The sequence below is a fragment of the Salminus brasiliensis genome, chromosome 17, assembly GCF_030463535.1.
Source record: "Salminus brasiliensis chromosome 17, fSalBra1.hap2, whole genome shotgun sequence".
Lineage (NCBI taxonomy): Eukaryota > Metazoa > Chordata > Actinopteri > Characiformes > Bryconidae > Salminus > Salminus brasiliensis.
This window is the reverse complement of record NC_132894.1, coordinates 27698824-27716273: the sequence shown is the minus strand read 5'-3', so window position 1 is coordinate 27716273 and position 17450 is coordinate 27698824. Positions and strand designations below refer to the sequence as shown.

At 39.2% G+C, this 17450-nt stretch overlaps 1 protein-coding gene across 1 annotated transcript in view; it reads left to right on the top strand.

Annotated features, from left to right (window-relative positions):
* The window catches only part of cpne7 (copine VII), a 59694-nt gene that overhangs the window by 3561 nt on the left and 38683 nt on the right, over window positions 1-17450 (top strand). Inside the window, exons 3-4 of the mRNA XM_072661203.1 lie at window positions 16081-16263; window positions 17099-17173. Of these exons, the coding sequence (XP_072517304.1) occupies window positions 16081-16263; window positions 17099-17173 (258 nt within the window). The remainder of the gene's footprint in view (window positions 1-16080; window positions 16264-17098; window positions 17174-17450) is intronic.

Sequence of the window (17450 nt, the reverse complement as noted above, 5' to 3'; positions counted from 1 at the left end):
TCTGAAAGCACAGCTGTGGCCTGAAGACAGCTCCGCGGGTTAAGGAGGGAGCTGTCTGAGGGAACATGTCAGGCTGAGGGATGAAATCTTAATCCTGGCCCCATTATTCCAACAGCTGTGTCATGTAGCACATCGCAGAGAACAAAGTAAACCATTGAGAGCCGGCACTCAGGCTCAACCTCAGCAGAATTGCTGCCGTCTCCTTTCTTGTTTTGTACAGATTCCTTTTTAGTAAGGTGCCTACGGAAAACACAAGACGAGAACAGGCTGCTCACAATTACCCCCCTTAAAGTATAAAGCTTTTCTAATGGTCCTTGGCTTAGATGTATGGGTCTAGCAAAACCTTTTAACTGAAACTTTATAACTCCATAAACTGTCAGTCCCCATATGCATATACAACCTAATAAAACAAAGCTGCCACAAAAGGTTCAAGATCCATGTTTGAAGAAATGGATTTGTGAGTGATCATGTTTACTTTTACATTATGTGGGGATACATTTTTTCCTTTTCCTTCTTGGTACTGCCACTTAACTCACCAGTAACTCCTCCCAGCACAAGCAATGCTCTCAACCCTAGGAGGGTAAGGACTTAACACATGTCTCCTCCGATAATCCTCTTTTTAAACTGACACCAAATGCATTGCCTGGAAGCCAACACACTCTGAGGAAAGCACCATGTCTCCAGCTCGGCAACACCAGCTAACAGACACCTGTGTCTACCAACATTACTTTAAGAGTGTTGAGGGGAGAGAGAGCCATCTACCCACCCGGAGGTATCATGGTCACTTGGATTCTTTGACACTTGCACATCTCATTGAATTTAAGTTCTCTAAAATGGCTTTTTGAAGATTCATTTAAATGGTACTTTGTGTGGATAAAGAGTTCCACTATTGTTAAGGGTAAAAAAAAAACATTTTTCAGTACTACATAAAGTCTTTTTGCTTGGAGGGTCCACATTTCATTTAATCACAATGTTTGTGGACACCCCTTCTAATAAATGCCTTTAGCTACTTTAAGTTGCACCCATTGCTGACACATATGTGCAAATGTACACACACAGCTTGTCCACTCCCTGTAGAGAAGTACTGCCAATAGAATTGGACTCTCTGGAGCAGATGAACATAAATTAGCACCAATTAGAATTAGTGAATTAGCTATTAGCACCATGCATAATGCACTAATAGGCTAGAGGAGTATAAAGCCCCCCATCATTGAGCTGTGGAGCAGTGGAACTGTGTTCTCTGGAATGATGGATGGTGCTCCTTTCAATACTTTTGGGATGAGTTGGGAATGAGGGGGGTGAGGGGGATGGTGATCATCCAACATAATGACCTCACTAATGCTCTTGTTTTGGATTGCAATTAAATCATCACAGCAATGCTCCAAAATCTCCAAAGTCTTCCCTGGACAGTAGAAACAGTTACTCCAACAAAATCAGAATAAACATGTTTTTACCTTTGATTTCAGAAGAAACAATGAATGAGCAGATGTACCAATGCCTTTGTCCATAAAGTGTAGTTTACATCATTCACTTCATTGTATTCTCTGAACAAAGAAGGTTCCTGAATGGTTCTTGGCTTGGAAAAACCTTTAAGTGCTCTAGACAAGTGGTCACCAATCCGGCTCCTGGAGATCTATGCACTCTAAGCAAAAATGGTTCTATATTTAGTACTGAGAAAGAGTTTGACTTTGACTTAATCACAGTACTGGAGCTCTCTTCTGTGTTTTTTTTATTTTGTATTTAAACAGAACCGTTTAATTAGCTAAAGAACCATTTAACCATATAACTCTAGATCATTGAGGCTAGATCATCAACAAAAAGGGAAGATCATAATAAGATTTTTTAAAAAAGAAGTTTTAAAAAGTGCAAGATACAATCTTAAAATATTCAATTACTAATATAGACAGTGATCCTCTACAAAACTGTTAACACATAAAGAACCAATGAATGCATAAAAGGATCTTTGCATAGCCATATGTTTCTTCTCTATCATGGAAAACCTCTTGTATATGACTAAAGTAAGTACCCTTTTTAATGTAAAAGGTTATTTATAACTCCAAAAAGGTTCCACTATTGTTATTAGTAAGGGAAACCTTTTTGCTTATAGTGTACTTTGGAAATTGATCTCATAACCACCATACAAGATGCAAGACTTCAAATACAATAAACAGCACTCCAAGCTTTCATCTTGGAAAATCAAGCTCTCTTCCCACTTTAGATCCGACAGGTGTTTCTGTCTGTCTCAACATAAATCTAGGTCTGAAAGGAAACAAAAGACCAAAGGCAGAACAATAGACTGGCCACCCCAGAGTCCAAACCTCAACATCATTGAATGTGTTTGGCCTGACTTGGATGGTGAGAAACAGAAAATGTTCCAACTTCTAAGACATAGCTTTGGGGGGTTAGAAAATTCTTCATGTTGATTTATGTAAATAACACTGAAAGTGAGTCTCCTGGAAAGAATGGAAACTGTAATAAAGGTCAAGGCTGGATTTTCTGACTACTCTGACTTTTAAATGCACTAATTAGCCATAAGATTAATATTAATATTGAGTAGACCCCCTTGTGCCATCACAATAGATCCAGCCATTCAAAACATGCACTTCAAAAGACCTCTGAAGGTATCTTGTGCTGTCTTGCATCCAAGATGTTAGCGGCAGAAGTCCTGTAAGGTACATAAATGGGTGAACTTGTACCCATCTATGTACCCACAAGACCTGCCTGATGTGTTGGAGATGTTCTGACCTGTTTGTCTAGGCATCACAAAAAGTGGCTCAAATTCTTATGGTTGCCTGTTATCCTGCTTTTAAGACATCACCCTCAAGAACTGACTGTTCACTTGCTGCCTATGCGATGTAGATCCCACCTTTGGACAGATTTCACTGTAGATGAAGATAATCAATGTCAGTGGTGTCATGTTATGGCTGATCTGTGTATCATCACAGTACTATCACAGTAGCATCAAAGTCTTGTGAACAGTGAAGGGTCCCGGGGGGTTCTTGGCTTAGAAAATTCTGTTCATGGAGATCTACTTTACCTAATTGACCCATCTACATAATTATTGCCATCATAAGTACTTGAGTAGCTGACTGAGATGAGTTAGGTTGAGGTAGATCTCCAAGAGGAGGGCTGGTGATCACTGGTACAGAGACCTTTACAGTATATTAAACTTCGTTAAGGTTCTTCCCACTTCACAAGATACATATCTGAATTTCAACTAATTTTTTTAGAGAACCATCAGCAACCTTTATTGTTGAAGGTTTTGGTTTTTATTTGTACCTCAGTTTGTTTCACCAATGTTCATCACACATGCTGCCTTTTGAATTTGCTGTTTATCACAATGCCATACCACATCATAGCCTCCACTCCCAGCATACTGGAGAAACGAATGGAATGGTTCCGATTCGACTGATGAAAAGTGCAGAATGATGTTTACCTATGCCCCCTTTCCAACCAGAAACAAATGAGGTCCCGGCCATTTTTCCTATCTCAGGTCTCTCCGATTTCATTCCTATGTATAATGCATTGCAGTCAATTTGCTTCCAGACTTATAAAGACATATGGAAATGTGAATGAAACAGAAAGACTGTAAACAGAGCCACTCCTTACTGTTAGTTCTAAGACAAACTCACAACTGAATGCATTACCCTCTCCGGACAGCGCGAAGATGATTCATTCTGACAGTTCCAGCACACAGTTGTTAAGAACTGGTGGGTTGAAATCTATTATAATGTATGCAAATTACCCTCCCAGCAGAGTGCAGTATTAGGTGGGACTGTGTGCACACAGAGATACTGCAAAACACATTTGTGACACGGGCCCTTTGTGTGTCTCCTGCTCTTCCATTAAACTAGCTTTCTTGCACAGTTTTACAGAACAGAGGATAATGTCAAAATATTTCAAAACATTTATGCAAATATAGGAAGATACTGACTATAAATCAGCATAAACAGAACAGAACAACAGTTGGCTGACGAGGTCTGTTCCTCACTAGCCAAGATTGGCCCTGTCTCTTGGGAGAGGCCTTTGAACCATTCTGCTGCTAACGTAACAAAGCTTTACATCTCTGAAGTGTTGACTGTAGAGGAGAAGCACAAAAACTTTAAGTTTAACATTATGTATGGTGGTCATAAAAATAATGGTCAAGTTTTGATTAAATGGGATCCCAGCTGACCCCTGAAGCTTCCAATATCTAGCTTCCGAAAAGGAATAACAATAAGGACTTTGTGTATATATATATAAATCGAATACATATACATTGAAGCATTTTTGTAATTAATTAAAAAAAAGCAGTCCTTGTAACTTCTGTGTAAATATGAGGGGCTACATTGCCATTTTGTTAATTAGGCATAATATATATAGCATATCATGTCATGGTATCACAGTGCAATCAATTACTTCAGGACAAGAGTTTTTAGTATTTAGTAGAGACCCTTTTGCTGTTATGACCTCTGCAATTGTGATGCATAGCCAGACACCAGCTTCTGCCAGCGTTTCTAAGGAATCCTAGCCCATTACTTGTGAATAATGGCCTCTAGTTCACTTACATTCTTAGGTTTGCGTGCTGCAACTGCCTTCTTTAAATCCCACCAAAGATTTTCTATGGGGCAGAAAAGTCAGGTGACTGTAATGACCACTCCAAAACCTTCCAGGGTTTCTTCTGAAACCAAGCCTGGGCGGACTTGAGGTATGCTTGGGCTATTGTGCTGTTGTAAGGTTTAATGACTTTTTGCATCCTGTTTATGCAAGGCAATGATCTCTTCTATTGACTCTAACAATCAAACGTCACAGTCAACAAACCTTTAGCCAGTCCAGGTATTTCATGTTTTATGTTTTATCTGAAGCACACCTGATGCAACAAATGAAGCCTTTGGTTTGCCACCTACTTTGCAAATGTGAGCTTTTAAAGGGATTTTATTCAGGGGGTTGAATGGTTCTGAGACTGCAGTAGGCATTTTCTTCTTGCTTGATTGGTTTATTGCAAAAGTTTAATAATTTTGCTAATAAACCTAATTTAATAATTATTTATTAACCTAGCTTGCAACTGTACCATGATTACATAAATGATGTGGGCTTTGTAATCTAAAAAGCCGCCACCAACAATTTGTAGCACTGTCAGACAGGGCTCAGAATCTAAATAAACAAAAATCAATTGTATCTCTTCAAGCAGAACCAGTATTTTAACATTTCCACTCTTGCAGAGCACTCCTAAACCGATTAGAACAACATGACACCAGAATCCCATTCCTTTTCCATAAGCTGTGTGTTGGCTTAATACACATTCACTCAGAAAGAACTGCTCTGGTGTGTTTTTCTTTCAAACAGACACTTCAGACAGTATTGTATCAGTATTCTGTAAACCCTCTTCTCTTCAGGCGGTGTAGCATCTGGGATAGATCTGTTCCAGCACACTCAAAACAGCTGCTTAACACCACTGTATGATGTATGTTTGTGCATCTAAGTGTTTCTTTGTACCTCCCAGTGTATCATAAAATAGTAAGATTGAAAAGCTATTACACATTGTTGTGTTTGTATTGATAAGGGCACACACAGACACACAAACAAAGGCTGAGAAATTGTACCATTTCTGAATCAGTAAATTGTTCTAACATAGCAATGAAATAGCCCATAATAATTTACTGGAGATCAATGTCCAAATAAAATGTTACAGTGTGTTTATAGAGCGTTTTCGTTTTGGTTAAAAAAACTTTGGAGTTCCGTCCAAAGATATTTGCTAGGTAATAAGACATAATTGTTTTATGTTGGTGTAGTGTGGTGGGTATAAATACCAGCACATTAGTCCAATTCCCCAACTGGGTGAGTACACCACTCTACACCAGTAAGAGGCACGATTCCTAACGCTACATTCGCCTACCTGTGTAACATGATTTCAGTGTACTCTTATTGCTGATTAGAACGTCAGCCAAATTTATAAATGTAAATGATAAACTTGTGGGATGCTTTGAATTAAAACAAATAACATTATTTACAACAATAAACAACATTAAAACAACATTAAACAACTAAACAGAGATCTGAAATGAATGTTTCTGTTATATATATATATATACATTTTGGTTACAGTTTGTTTTTCCCAACAAAAAGCAACTTCTCAAACTGGTTCAGATCTCTATTTTCAACTCATCACGAGTCACAGGGACAGAGTCTGTTAATACTCAAGTGAGGTGTTGTGGTTTGAATAAGCACTGGTTAACCACTACACACAGTGAGTCATTGCATTATCCATCAAAACTCTTTTCGTATTAAAAAGAAAAAAAACTCATTTGGTAATTTTAAGTGGACAACCCTTCTTAGTCTGAAATCAGAGACAGGGGAATCGTTGCAGGTAATAAGTCCCAACAGTAACAGCATCAAGTGACAGGCCAGTCAATATCGGATCAAACAAACAAATGTGGCTCTCCTAAGCAAAAACAACCCAGTAAGAGCTTGTGCAACAAACAGAGTACAAAAAATACTATTTTTAACCTAAGCTGCTGAAATGTGCGTTCTCAGGAAAAACACTATATGGAGAAAAGTATTGGGACATCTGTTTGTTCATTGTTTCTTCTGAAATCAAGGCTATTAAAACGTTTATCTTTTGGTGGAGAAACTGTCTTTACTGTCTTTCAATAGAAAGCAAAAAAGGGTTCTAATAGGGTTCTATGGTTATAGTACTGAAAAAAGTATTTCAAGTGAAAGAAACATCTACAAGAGGTTAACTTTGGTTCTAAAGATGTTATTATTTCAGACTGTGAATCATTTATGCATTTATACACTTTACGTTGTTGTGGTTCTGTATACAGTATAACATTTTTCACTAAAGGACCCTTTAAGAAGCCCCAAGACAGCTTTCTTTTTCTAGGCAGCTTCCTTTTTTAAGGTAGCCTCCGTTTTAAGCTAGAAGGCCGGACCACCGTTTTGATGAACAAAGGTGGGACTGAGAGAGGGCAGAGTAACAGGGAAAGGATTGATGGAGGTGGTGGAATATAAAATCTCTGTCACAGGAGAAAGAAGTTAGAGATGTGTAGGATTTTCGATTGGAAGGATGAGGAGCTTCACACGTCCTTCTCCCAAATCTTTTTATTTTATTGAACTCCACGCAGGTCGTGGGACTCACTTCTTAGCAACATAGTTTTTATATTTTTATACTTGTACACACTACCCTTCAAAGGATTGAATATGTTGTATTTAATATTACAATCATTTTGTCATCAATAAAAATGATTTGAAGGTGAATTATATACGGTAAGTTTATATATTCATAGGACTTTGTGCCAGTTTCAAAATCCATTAAAAAAGTGCTGACTCAGCCCCTTCAGTAATGTGTAGAGACTTCATAGTGTATAAATAGTCCACTTTAATTGAAAGCAACAGTGTTTTATAGATACATCCCAAATGATCTATCTATTAAAATGACTTGAATGTTTGTGCTTTTGTAGCATCTAATTTGATAATGTGATAATATGATTTTATTATGGCTAACTGTTATAGTAATGTTATCCAGGCTCTAATTCATCATTTTAATCATGTTAACATTTAGGCCAATGTTAAAACATTCAGTCTGCTGTGTTCTATCTACAGCTTCTTTAGCCTGGTAATAGTTATAAGAGAGCTGACACTTGATATACATTCTCCTAGGCTATCAATACACCCTAATATTATGTACATACTACTGTTCAATCTCCATTTGTGTCTATCATTTGAACCCTGTAGCTGGCCTGTACACAATGTCAGTAATTCTGGATGAACAGACCAATAGAAATGTGTTTCATTGGACAGCGACAATATAGTCCTTGTAGTTGCAGGGCTATTATTGATTTATTTTGTGTCTGTCATTTCAAATGCAAATTCTCTAAAATGGCTTCGGGTGCAAGGGAGTTGACTTTCTTTTTTAGTGTAACAGGGCTTTATTTTCCATGCTATTGATCTTCCTTGACTCTGGGACAACTGGTAGGAGACGTCATGGGGTGCAAAGTCTGAAAGAATATCATCAATAACCATTTACAACAGTGTCAGCCTGTTTCCCTGTCCAGAAAACATTTGCATTAGCATTATTGAAACCCCCATGCAGTAATATTGTCCTTTATTTTAACTCTCTATGCAACTTAGTGTAAAATCAGACCCTCTTACATGCTGAATTGGGTGTGATGGAGCCGTTAGAACATTAAAACCACCAAGTGCTGTGCTACTGCAGGATCCATCTGCTGGCAGCTGGGAAAATATCTCCTTCTCTCTAGAGTCTTTAATCCCACAGGAGAAACAAACTGGCGTATTTGATTATTGTGGAAAGAAAACACACACACACACTCAAAAGAACCTCTGCTTTTGGCAAGCGATGTAACTGTGAAGCAACAGACAGTTTGCGTCACTTAGATTTTTCTGTTAAACCTTGTTGTTTTATTATATCTGTCTGCCAAAGCAGATGACTATGAGTAACAGGGCTTTATTCTCCTCTAAGCTTTTGATCAGGTAGATCAGGTGGAAAGGAAAAGCCAATGTTAAAAAGTCTTTAGAGTATTGATTTCTGAATACCTTCCTACTGCCTTATTAGTGCTGCCACTGTGGAGATAACAGCCGTGAGAAACGTGAGAGACCGTGTGTGGTCAGTGTGATGGATGGTGCTCTCTTAGCAGTATGGAGGAGTGTGTGTGTGTGTGTGTGTGTGTATGTGTGTGTAATAGATTACAAGAGTGGTTTACACTTCCCTCTCACAGTATATCCATTTGCAGTAGTATATGCAAATACAGTGTTATATTGCTTTACAGAGAACCAAGACCCCCCCCCCCAAAAAAGAAATCTTAATTTTGCTTGTATTTTGTCACTTTCCCTGAAGTTCACATATGACGTTTGTGTAGATGTGTGAACCAAAATTACTCGGACACTTTTCCAACTTTTCTTTATCCTTTCAAAAAAAGGAACTGAACAGACCACTGTTAAAAAGTACCACTGTTAAAAGTATAATACAGTTTCATAAGGTTTTGTAACTGGCTACACTAAACATTTCCTAAGTTCATTTAACTTGTACATTGGTTAAAAGCTCTATCAACTCAAATTTATAGATGCTGAATCTCAGTCAGATCAACAATAAAGTTATACAGTTATTTATTTCCTACTGTCAGACTCATAACCACGCAGGATTCACCTGATTCACCAATTTACCTGATGATTGCGCGGTTAGACAGTTGTGCCACTTTTGAGACATGAAACTGTGTGCATTTACGTGTAAAATAAGGATAGAATGGAAAGTTACATTTGCTCTGCACTGTGTTTTATATGTTGCTTTGCCGTAGCAAAACTGTCTAACTGCCTGCTTGTCAAAAGATAGATTATAAGTGCCTGAGCGCTCCATGCTCATGAATCCCCCAGTCTGGGGACTTCATGTAATGAGGTGAGTTTTAACCTACAGGTGGGAATTAGTAAGGGAAGGAGGGCACAGAGCAGAAAATGTCATCGATTTCAGCTTATAAAAAAAGCAGCACATTCACTGTTGTTTTTGTGTGAGGTCACCTTAAAGTGTAGAGTTTACCTAACTGAGGTGTAGAGATTAAAATGTGAGTTTTGACTAAATGTTGAGTAAACTATGTTGCCTAATCGATTATCTTATAGCCTACAGTTGACCTTGCTTTCCATTTTTTACACTTTACATTACTTTATATCCATTCGCTGGTATATCACTTTCTGTATGGAGATGAATAATAAATAATCCTTATTTTTTTAACTTACAGCTGCATACACCCAGTGGAGTCTAGGAAAAAAAAGAAAATTATGAATGTTTATTACCTTTAGGCCATAATCTCTTCATCTTCCTCCCAGAGAAAATCTTGGATGTTGGCGTGTGCATCAAAGACATGAGCTTCAATGCATTTTCTGTGTGCACATGCTTCTGTGTTGTTTGTTTTATATGCTTAACTGCTCAAGCTGCTGTATATAGGCTGAGGAAGAAAGCCTGAATTTCAGCTTGTGTCACTGTAGGCGTCCTTTATGTGTCACGTCACAAGTCTGCACGGTGTGAGATGGGACGCCTCGTGTGAATCCCAAACGGTAATTATGCCATCACTGGCCCACAGTTGTTTAGTGTTTACATCCAGGTTTAGATGTTAACCTACGAGTTGTCATGTCTTCATGTGAGCAGTAGGCACATGATTCACTCTGCTGTGAGTCACTCTGAGCGCTGTGTCATTATGAATAACAGATAACAGTATGTTTAAGGGACGTCAGGACTCTGCTTGCTAAGGTACAGTCAAACAGAATGAACACGGGTAAGGCAAAGGGCTTCCACGGCTTTATTACATCGTAAAACAACAAGGTGTTATGACATCATAAACAAGAAGGGATTATTACTTCATAAAGAAATGGCTGTACAAAATAAAGAAGTGTGAATCTGTGACCTCACAATGGTTCTGTTTGATTTAATTCTTTAGGAATCAATACAGAGCATTGTGAAATCTCTATATTTAATATCTTTAATATCTTTAATCATTGATTTCATTGGGTTATTTTTGGTACAGCAGTTATCTAGTTGACTTTGGACAACATCAGCTTTATTTCTTATGTTGGAAAACATGCCTGGAAATGTTAATTTGGCCAATTGAAGACTGCATACTTTATGCAATATTGTTATAATATACAAATTATTACATCATAAACAAAAAGTTAGTCTCATTTCTGACCTGTGATTCACAATGATTCCATCATGAAATGACATTTCATCACCAATTGATTCAATTTGATCATTTTCTGGTACAGAATTATATGTCTATAATAAGCTCCACAGACAAATTTGTCACTATGCGTGTTTAAGCTGGGAGTAACTTCTGACTCCTGCAGATGGTGTTACATGATGTTGATTGGGCTATAAATACCTTCAGGGTGTGCAAAAGGATTCATAGATTGAAAAGAAGAAACGTCTCGTCTCAATGTATGAAAAATGGGTCATAAGGTAAATGTTAAATATTGTCAAAAACAGTGACTGTATTTGGACATGCCAAAGACCATAGTGTGAAGGGAGTAGCTGAATTTGCAAGTGTATTGTAGCGTACAATCATACAGGTCTACCAGCAGTGTCTAAAACCCCAGTATACAGGAATTTCTCAGTAGAACACCGGTAGGTTTCGTGGCTTGAAAATAAAAAAATAGCAAGAAGCCAAGAACAACTAATTTCTGAAAGAACACTCTGCAAGGAACTGCATAGCATAAACATATGGAGTGACACGCGAGAGGCCTTTACTCATTTCTGCTCAAGAATGATGAGAATTACGAGAATTTCTGTGCAAATTCAGCTATTTCCATCATACTATGACCTTTGGCATGCCCAAATGCAATCACTGCTGATCATCCTTGTGCAGAGTCTAAATTTACTGCCACCCTAAACAGGCAAGGTGATTAATTTTTGCCCTTACTTACTCATGTTTAGCAGGGTGAAGATTCTCCACAGTAGGGCGTAATTAGTATGTTTTTTTTGCTTTTGGTGCTTTGCATCAATGACACTGTGAGTCCTTAGGTTTAAAACTGAAACAACAATTTAATTTTCACACAAATGAGGGCATATTTTGCAAAACGTCATTATAATCAAAAAATCAATTTGTCAATCAGTCTGACTACATTCAGACTAATGTATCATGGTGTGTTGGTGGGTTTTACCTTCCCTTCCACAAGGTATAAATCTGCACTGGTGGGCTTATTTGTTTCTGAGAGGACTGAGTGACTCTGAAACACTAGCTCATTGCCTTCTCCACTGGGGATTGCAGGATGTGCACAGAGAGGATATGAGCCATTAGGTGGTCTACTCTCTCAATGGGGAGGTGCCATTGTCATGCAAATCAACAGAGGTTGCTAAATTGAGTGGGAGCTAAACCCACTCACATTTCATTGTCTGTGACCAACTGTAACAGTCTCTCTCTCTCTCTTCCTCACTTGCTCATTTATTGTCTCGCTTCCTTTTCCTCACACACTCTCTCTTTCTTTTCTTGCTCACTTCACTCCACTTAGTACATTTGTGCTAGCACAAGCTTTCTAGAGGATGCTGGCAACCCGACACATGCTGTGCCACATTTCAGCTGTGGTTATTTCTTTATTTATTTAAGCATTTTACATAACCCTGGGGTCTCGGATCACATGAGAACACACTGTAAACTCTCTCCAACATGCCCCCTGGGCCATAGTGCTGCATCTGCAGTGCCTTACAAATCAGACAGAGGTGGCAAAGCCCGGCTTGAGTATATATATATATATATATATATATACAATGCCTGGTTTTGCTAAGCTGCCACTGTTGGGCCCTTGATCAAGATACTTAACAAAAGGAGAACAATTTTGTACATAATCATTGTCTCTACATATTTGTAGAGTTTCACTTTTTGACCATATGTGAATGTGAGTTGTTCTTGACCCTGTGCCAACATTTCATGATGAATGGTCCAATAGAAATGCTCCAAAATGGAAGTCACTTTACATTGACTTCCATTTAGAGTTCGAGTTTTTCTCCTTTTTCTGTAAAGTTGCTCTTTTGGTGATACAGGTGTTCATGTTTTGATGATATCCATGATATAGTCAGAAAATCAGGGCATCATGTTTCAACAGTAATGATAATGCTTTATCATGTTGCCCAGCTGTCAATGAGTTCCTTCACAAGACATAAGGCTGACCTGGGAATTTCAAGTGAACTTACTGGATGGTTAGCTTGGGAATGCCCTATGTTATCTCAATGCTTCATGTATGCAAGGACATAATTGATCACTAGGGGAAACTATGGATGTGCTGTGACAGCCTTGATGGAGAGAGGTCATTCATCTTGATGTGTGTAATATAGACACATTAGGCCTGTGACACTGACACTATTATACTGTTAGTGAGATTGATTACTCGCTTGGGCACGCATGAACTGTTCCTTTTCCTCAGTGTCGCAGGGATGGTAAATGACCTTTTCAGATATGCTTTTGGGTAATGATGGCTTTGCTCACTCTCTCTCTCTCTCTCTCTCTCTCTCTCTCTTTCTCTTTCTTTATTTCTCTCTTATGCACAAAATGTTCAAAATGAGAGACAAATGACAAGCTTTCTTCTTCATCTTCATCTTCTCTTCTGAGCACACACTGTGTTGGAACATTGGTTTAGACACTCTTCCACTGTTAGAAGGAGGCCTGCATGTTAATCCTATTACTCAGCATGCATGGTTCACTTTCATTTTCAGATCACATCTCTCATAGATAGTGATGATACGCAAAGATTTGCATTCAGTTGGGAAGCCTACACTGTCTCACAGGAGTAGCACGACACATTTTAGGATTTCACACAACAAAGGTACTTCAGAAGGACTGTTTACTTCATTGCATGGAAGTTGGGAGGAGGGAGGTGTAGGTGATGTAAGCTGGATGGATGAATAAATCTGTAGGGAGAACAAGGCCATGATCTGCTCAGCTGTGCCTGTGTGTATGCATGTGTGTGTGTGTGTGTGTGAGAGAGAGAGATCCTAAGAGTCAGGCTTCAGTAATGATGTATTAGAGCAGTGCATAGGGTTACATTACAATAGTTACAATAGAATCTAACTACTTCATATAGTTTGCTTGTAAAATTATGTGCTTAGGTGCTTAAAACCTCTGTCATACAATACCTTTGTAATGTATCTTCATTTATTTATCTGTTTCAGTTTTTGACAGCTGTTCTTTACCTTGCATTAACATAAATCGTGAATGGACCAATAGAAAGGCTTCAAAATGACTTTACATTTTCTTCCATTGAAAGCTAAGATTTTTTTTCTTCTCCCTTAAAGTTACATTTTGGAGACTTTGTTATTATACTGTATCAGTGTCACTGAATTTATTAATCAGAGACCTGAATGTAGATCATCTTGACTGTTTGTTGCATATTTCTTTTTCAGAGGTTTGAACCAAAAGTGTTTTTTATATGGCATCACTCAAAGAACCATTTGTAGCAGCTTTATTTTTAAGACTGTAGTATAGTGGTTGGGTCATTGATTACGGCGTAATGGGTTCAATTCCTGGTTTTGCTAAGCTCCCACTAAAGCAGTTACGTAAAAGTTATATGTATATATATATATATATATATATATATATATATATATATATATATATGCTTTTGCCCCTATAATCCCCTTGTAATGAACTTTTACGTGACCATTTTCCTAACTCTCCTCATCCTTTACAATTAAACAGGCTGTTGATTTTACTGTGCCTTTACGACTAATGGATGTACACTGATCCGCCATAACATTAGTATCACTGACAGATTAGGCAGCAAGTGAACAGTCAGTTCTTGAAGTTGATGTGTAAAAACAGTAAAATGGTCAAGGGTAAGAAACTGAGCCACTTTGACAATGAGCCCAACCTCATAACTTGCACGACTTCCTAGGTTCTGCTGCTAACATCTTAGTGCCAGATACCACAGGGAGCTTCAGAGGTCTTGAGGAATTCATGCCAAATATTTTGTGGCAGCACTAGTGGAACCTACTCAGAACGAGGCAGGAGAAAATGTTCTGGCTGATGGGTGTAAATGAGCTCTGTGCTGAATGGCAGCCCTGTTCTGTGTGTCATTTAAATCAGCAGTATGATCGGAAACACGCTTTAAAACCCATAATAGCATGAATGTGGCAGGGCTAAACAACAGCTGACATCACAAAAACATTAAATTCATTAAAATACACTTCACATGGGTTTAGCATCCATGATATGGGCCTCTAAATCCCAATATACATAAACTGTATAAAACTGTATAAAACAATATACATAAAATATATAAAATGAGACCTGAATATGAAAGATGAAAGCAGACGGATGACAAGAAGATCTGGGTTCTTCAAGGGGCATTGCCCTCAGAGGCAGCACAGGTGGGCCTCCAAGACACCAGTGGGTGGACGCAGAGGAGGGCATGCCAGTGAGAGTTGTCACTGCTGCAACCTTGCTGGAAGACTGGAACATGGAGGAGAAGCAGGCGGAACATAGAGTTGACCCTGTCATCGGTTACAGGGTGAGGTGGCTGGAAGAGCAGAGGTGGCCTGATCGAGTGATTTTGTCCACCCACACTGACGCTGCTGAGCGTCTGGTGGAGATGTGGAACACACTTGCGCTTTGTGAGGCAGCTTTGTATAGAACTACACCAGCTCTTGCCAGCATTACCAGAATCCACTAGTACTTTCTATTATTGTCAGAACTTCACCAGCACTCCCTAGCAGTGCCATAATTCCACCAGCCGTCCCCAGCATCACAAGGATCTCAACAGCACCCCCTAATATTGCCAGAACGCTACCAGCACTCCCTAGCATTGCCAGAATCACACCAGCACTCCCTTGTGTTTCCAGAACTCCACCAGCACTCCCTAGCATTGGCAGAATCTCACCAGGACTCCCTAGCACTAGCACTCCCCAGCATCAGAGAACCTCACCAGCACTCCCTAACATTGCCAGGATCCACCAGCACTCCCTTGTGTTTCCAGAACTCCACCAGCACTCCCTAGCATTGGCAGAATCTCACCAGGACTCCCTAGCACTAGCACTCCCCAGCATCAGAGAACCTCACAAGCACTCCCTAACATTGCCAGGATCCACCTGCGCTCCCCAGCATCACAGAACCTCACCAGCACTCTGTAACATTTCCAGAATTTCATCAGAACTCCCCACTGCTTAATATGGCCAGATCTCCACCAGCACTCCTTAGCGTCCTAGCATGGCCAAAAACTCAACAAGCCCTCCCCAGCATCACTAGAATCTCAACCGTACCCCTAATATTGCCAGAACTCCACCAGCACTCTCCAGCATCACCAGCATCTCACCAGCACTCTGTAATATTGCCAGAACTCCACCATATATTTATATATGTGTTTGTTCAGAATGTTTTGAATTTACTTTCTAATGAGTACATGTGAACACAGTATATTTATGCAAACTGTAACCCAAAAAGAAATAAACTGACAAAGCTGGAATGTATTTATTTTATTGATAATATATTTTATTCATTTTTTTCAGCAAACTGATTCAGTCTCAGTAGTTAAAGCTGGAGCAGATGTAGTGGCTTTTAGTTAAGTTTTTGACTTTGGTTCAGTGGAATGGTCTAATCACTATGCTTCTTTCAGCTGGATCGCACAGAGGTCATCAAGAGCAATCTAAACCCAGTCTTTGCCAAGGTCTTAATGCTGGACTACTATTTTGAGGAGGTGCAGAAGCTGCGATTCGAAGTCTACGACATTCATGGAACCCACAGCATTGGAACTCGGGATGATGATTTTCTGGGTGGTGTGGAGTGCACGCTTGGTCAGGTGAGATTCTTCTGTTTTGCTCTTCCACTTATTGGCCACTTTATTAGAAACACCTACCTTGTAAATCCACCAGTCCTGTAATCAGAAACTGGGCGATGATGAATAGGCTACATTCTGTTATGGCCTGTACATCTAGTGTGAACTACAACTAATGTAAGTGAACCTCATAAAGTGTCCAGTGAGTGGAAGCACACATTATGTTATTATGTTTCCAGTGAAGTGAGTGCTAAGTGTACACTCACCAATAACATTTTTAGGAACACTTGTACACCTACTCATTCATGCAGTTAAGTTCTTGACAGTCATTTGGTAACAATGCAATGCCAACACCTTTAGGTGACATTCACATCAACTGACCGATGACCTCCTGGAATATTCATGCACATCAGTCTCAGATTACTGCAATAAATGCTGATGGAGTGAGAACTTCACACCAACAGCTTGAAAACATGGACCCAACCTGCTTTGTGTCAACAGTTTAAGCTGTGTTCTTGGCACACTTTGGGCCTGTTATTAGCAACCACTCATTGCTTGAATGCCACAGCCTATTTGTTCTTTGTATTGTTGCTGACCATGTGCCTCTCTTCATGGCCACAATTTACCCATCTTCTAATGGCTACTTCCAATGGAATGAGGGAACATAAGGGGGCAGCACACTCCTGGTTGGAATATTTGGTCCCCCTAGCTTTGCAATACAATTTTCTTGTGTAAAACCACATTCTAAGAGCAAGTGTTTTAATACGGGCAAAGAAAACGTGCCAGACCACTAGGGGTGCTCAGTGAGAGGATTTATTCTCTGTACAACTAAGCATGTATTTTACAATTTGTCCAACAGATCGTGGCCCAGAAAAAGATGGTGAAGCCTCTGTTGCTGAAATATGGAAAATATGCTGGAAAATCCACAATTACAGTAAGTTAAGCTTTAGATTTATTCCCGTATACAGTTGATAATGCCAGAGACTTGCTGAACTGCTTCTAGGCTTTAACTGCCACATTGTCTTTTGTAAAAGAGAAGTCCTTTGGTACGTATTTTGTGTCTCATGCTGTTCTAATTTGCTCAGTTTTGATTTATTCATCCGCACAAGGAGATTATTGCAAATGGAAAACAAAACAAAACATTTAATAAGGGCTCAATAGGCTGAAGTACCTCAGGCGAACAGAGAGAGATGAAGAGGAGGTTGGGAGTT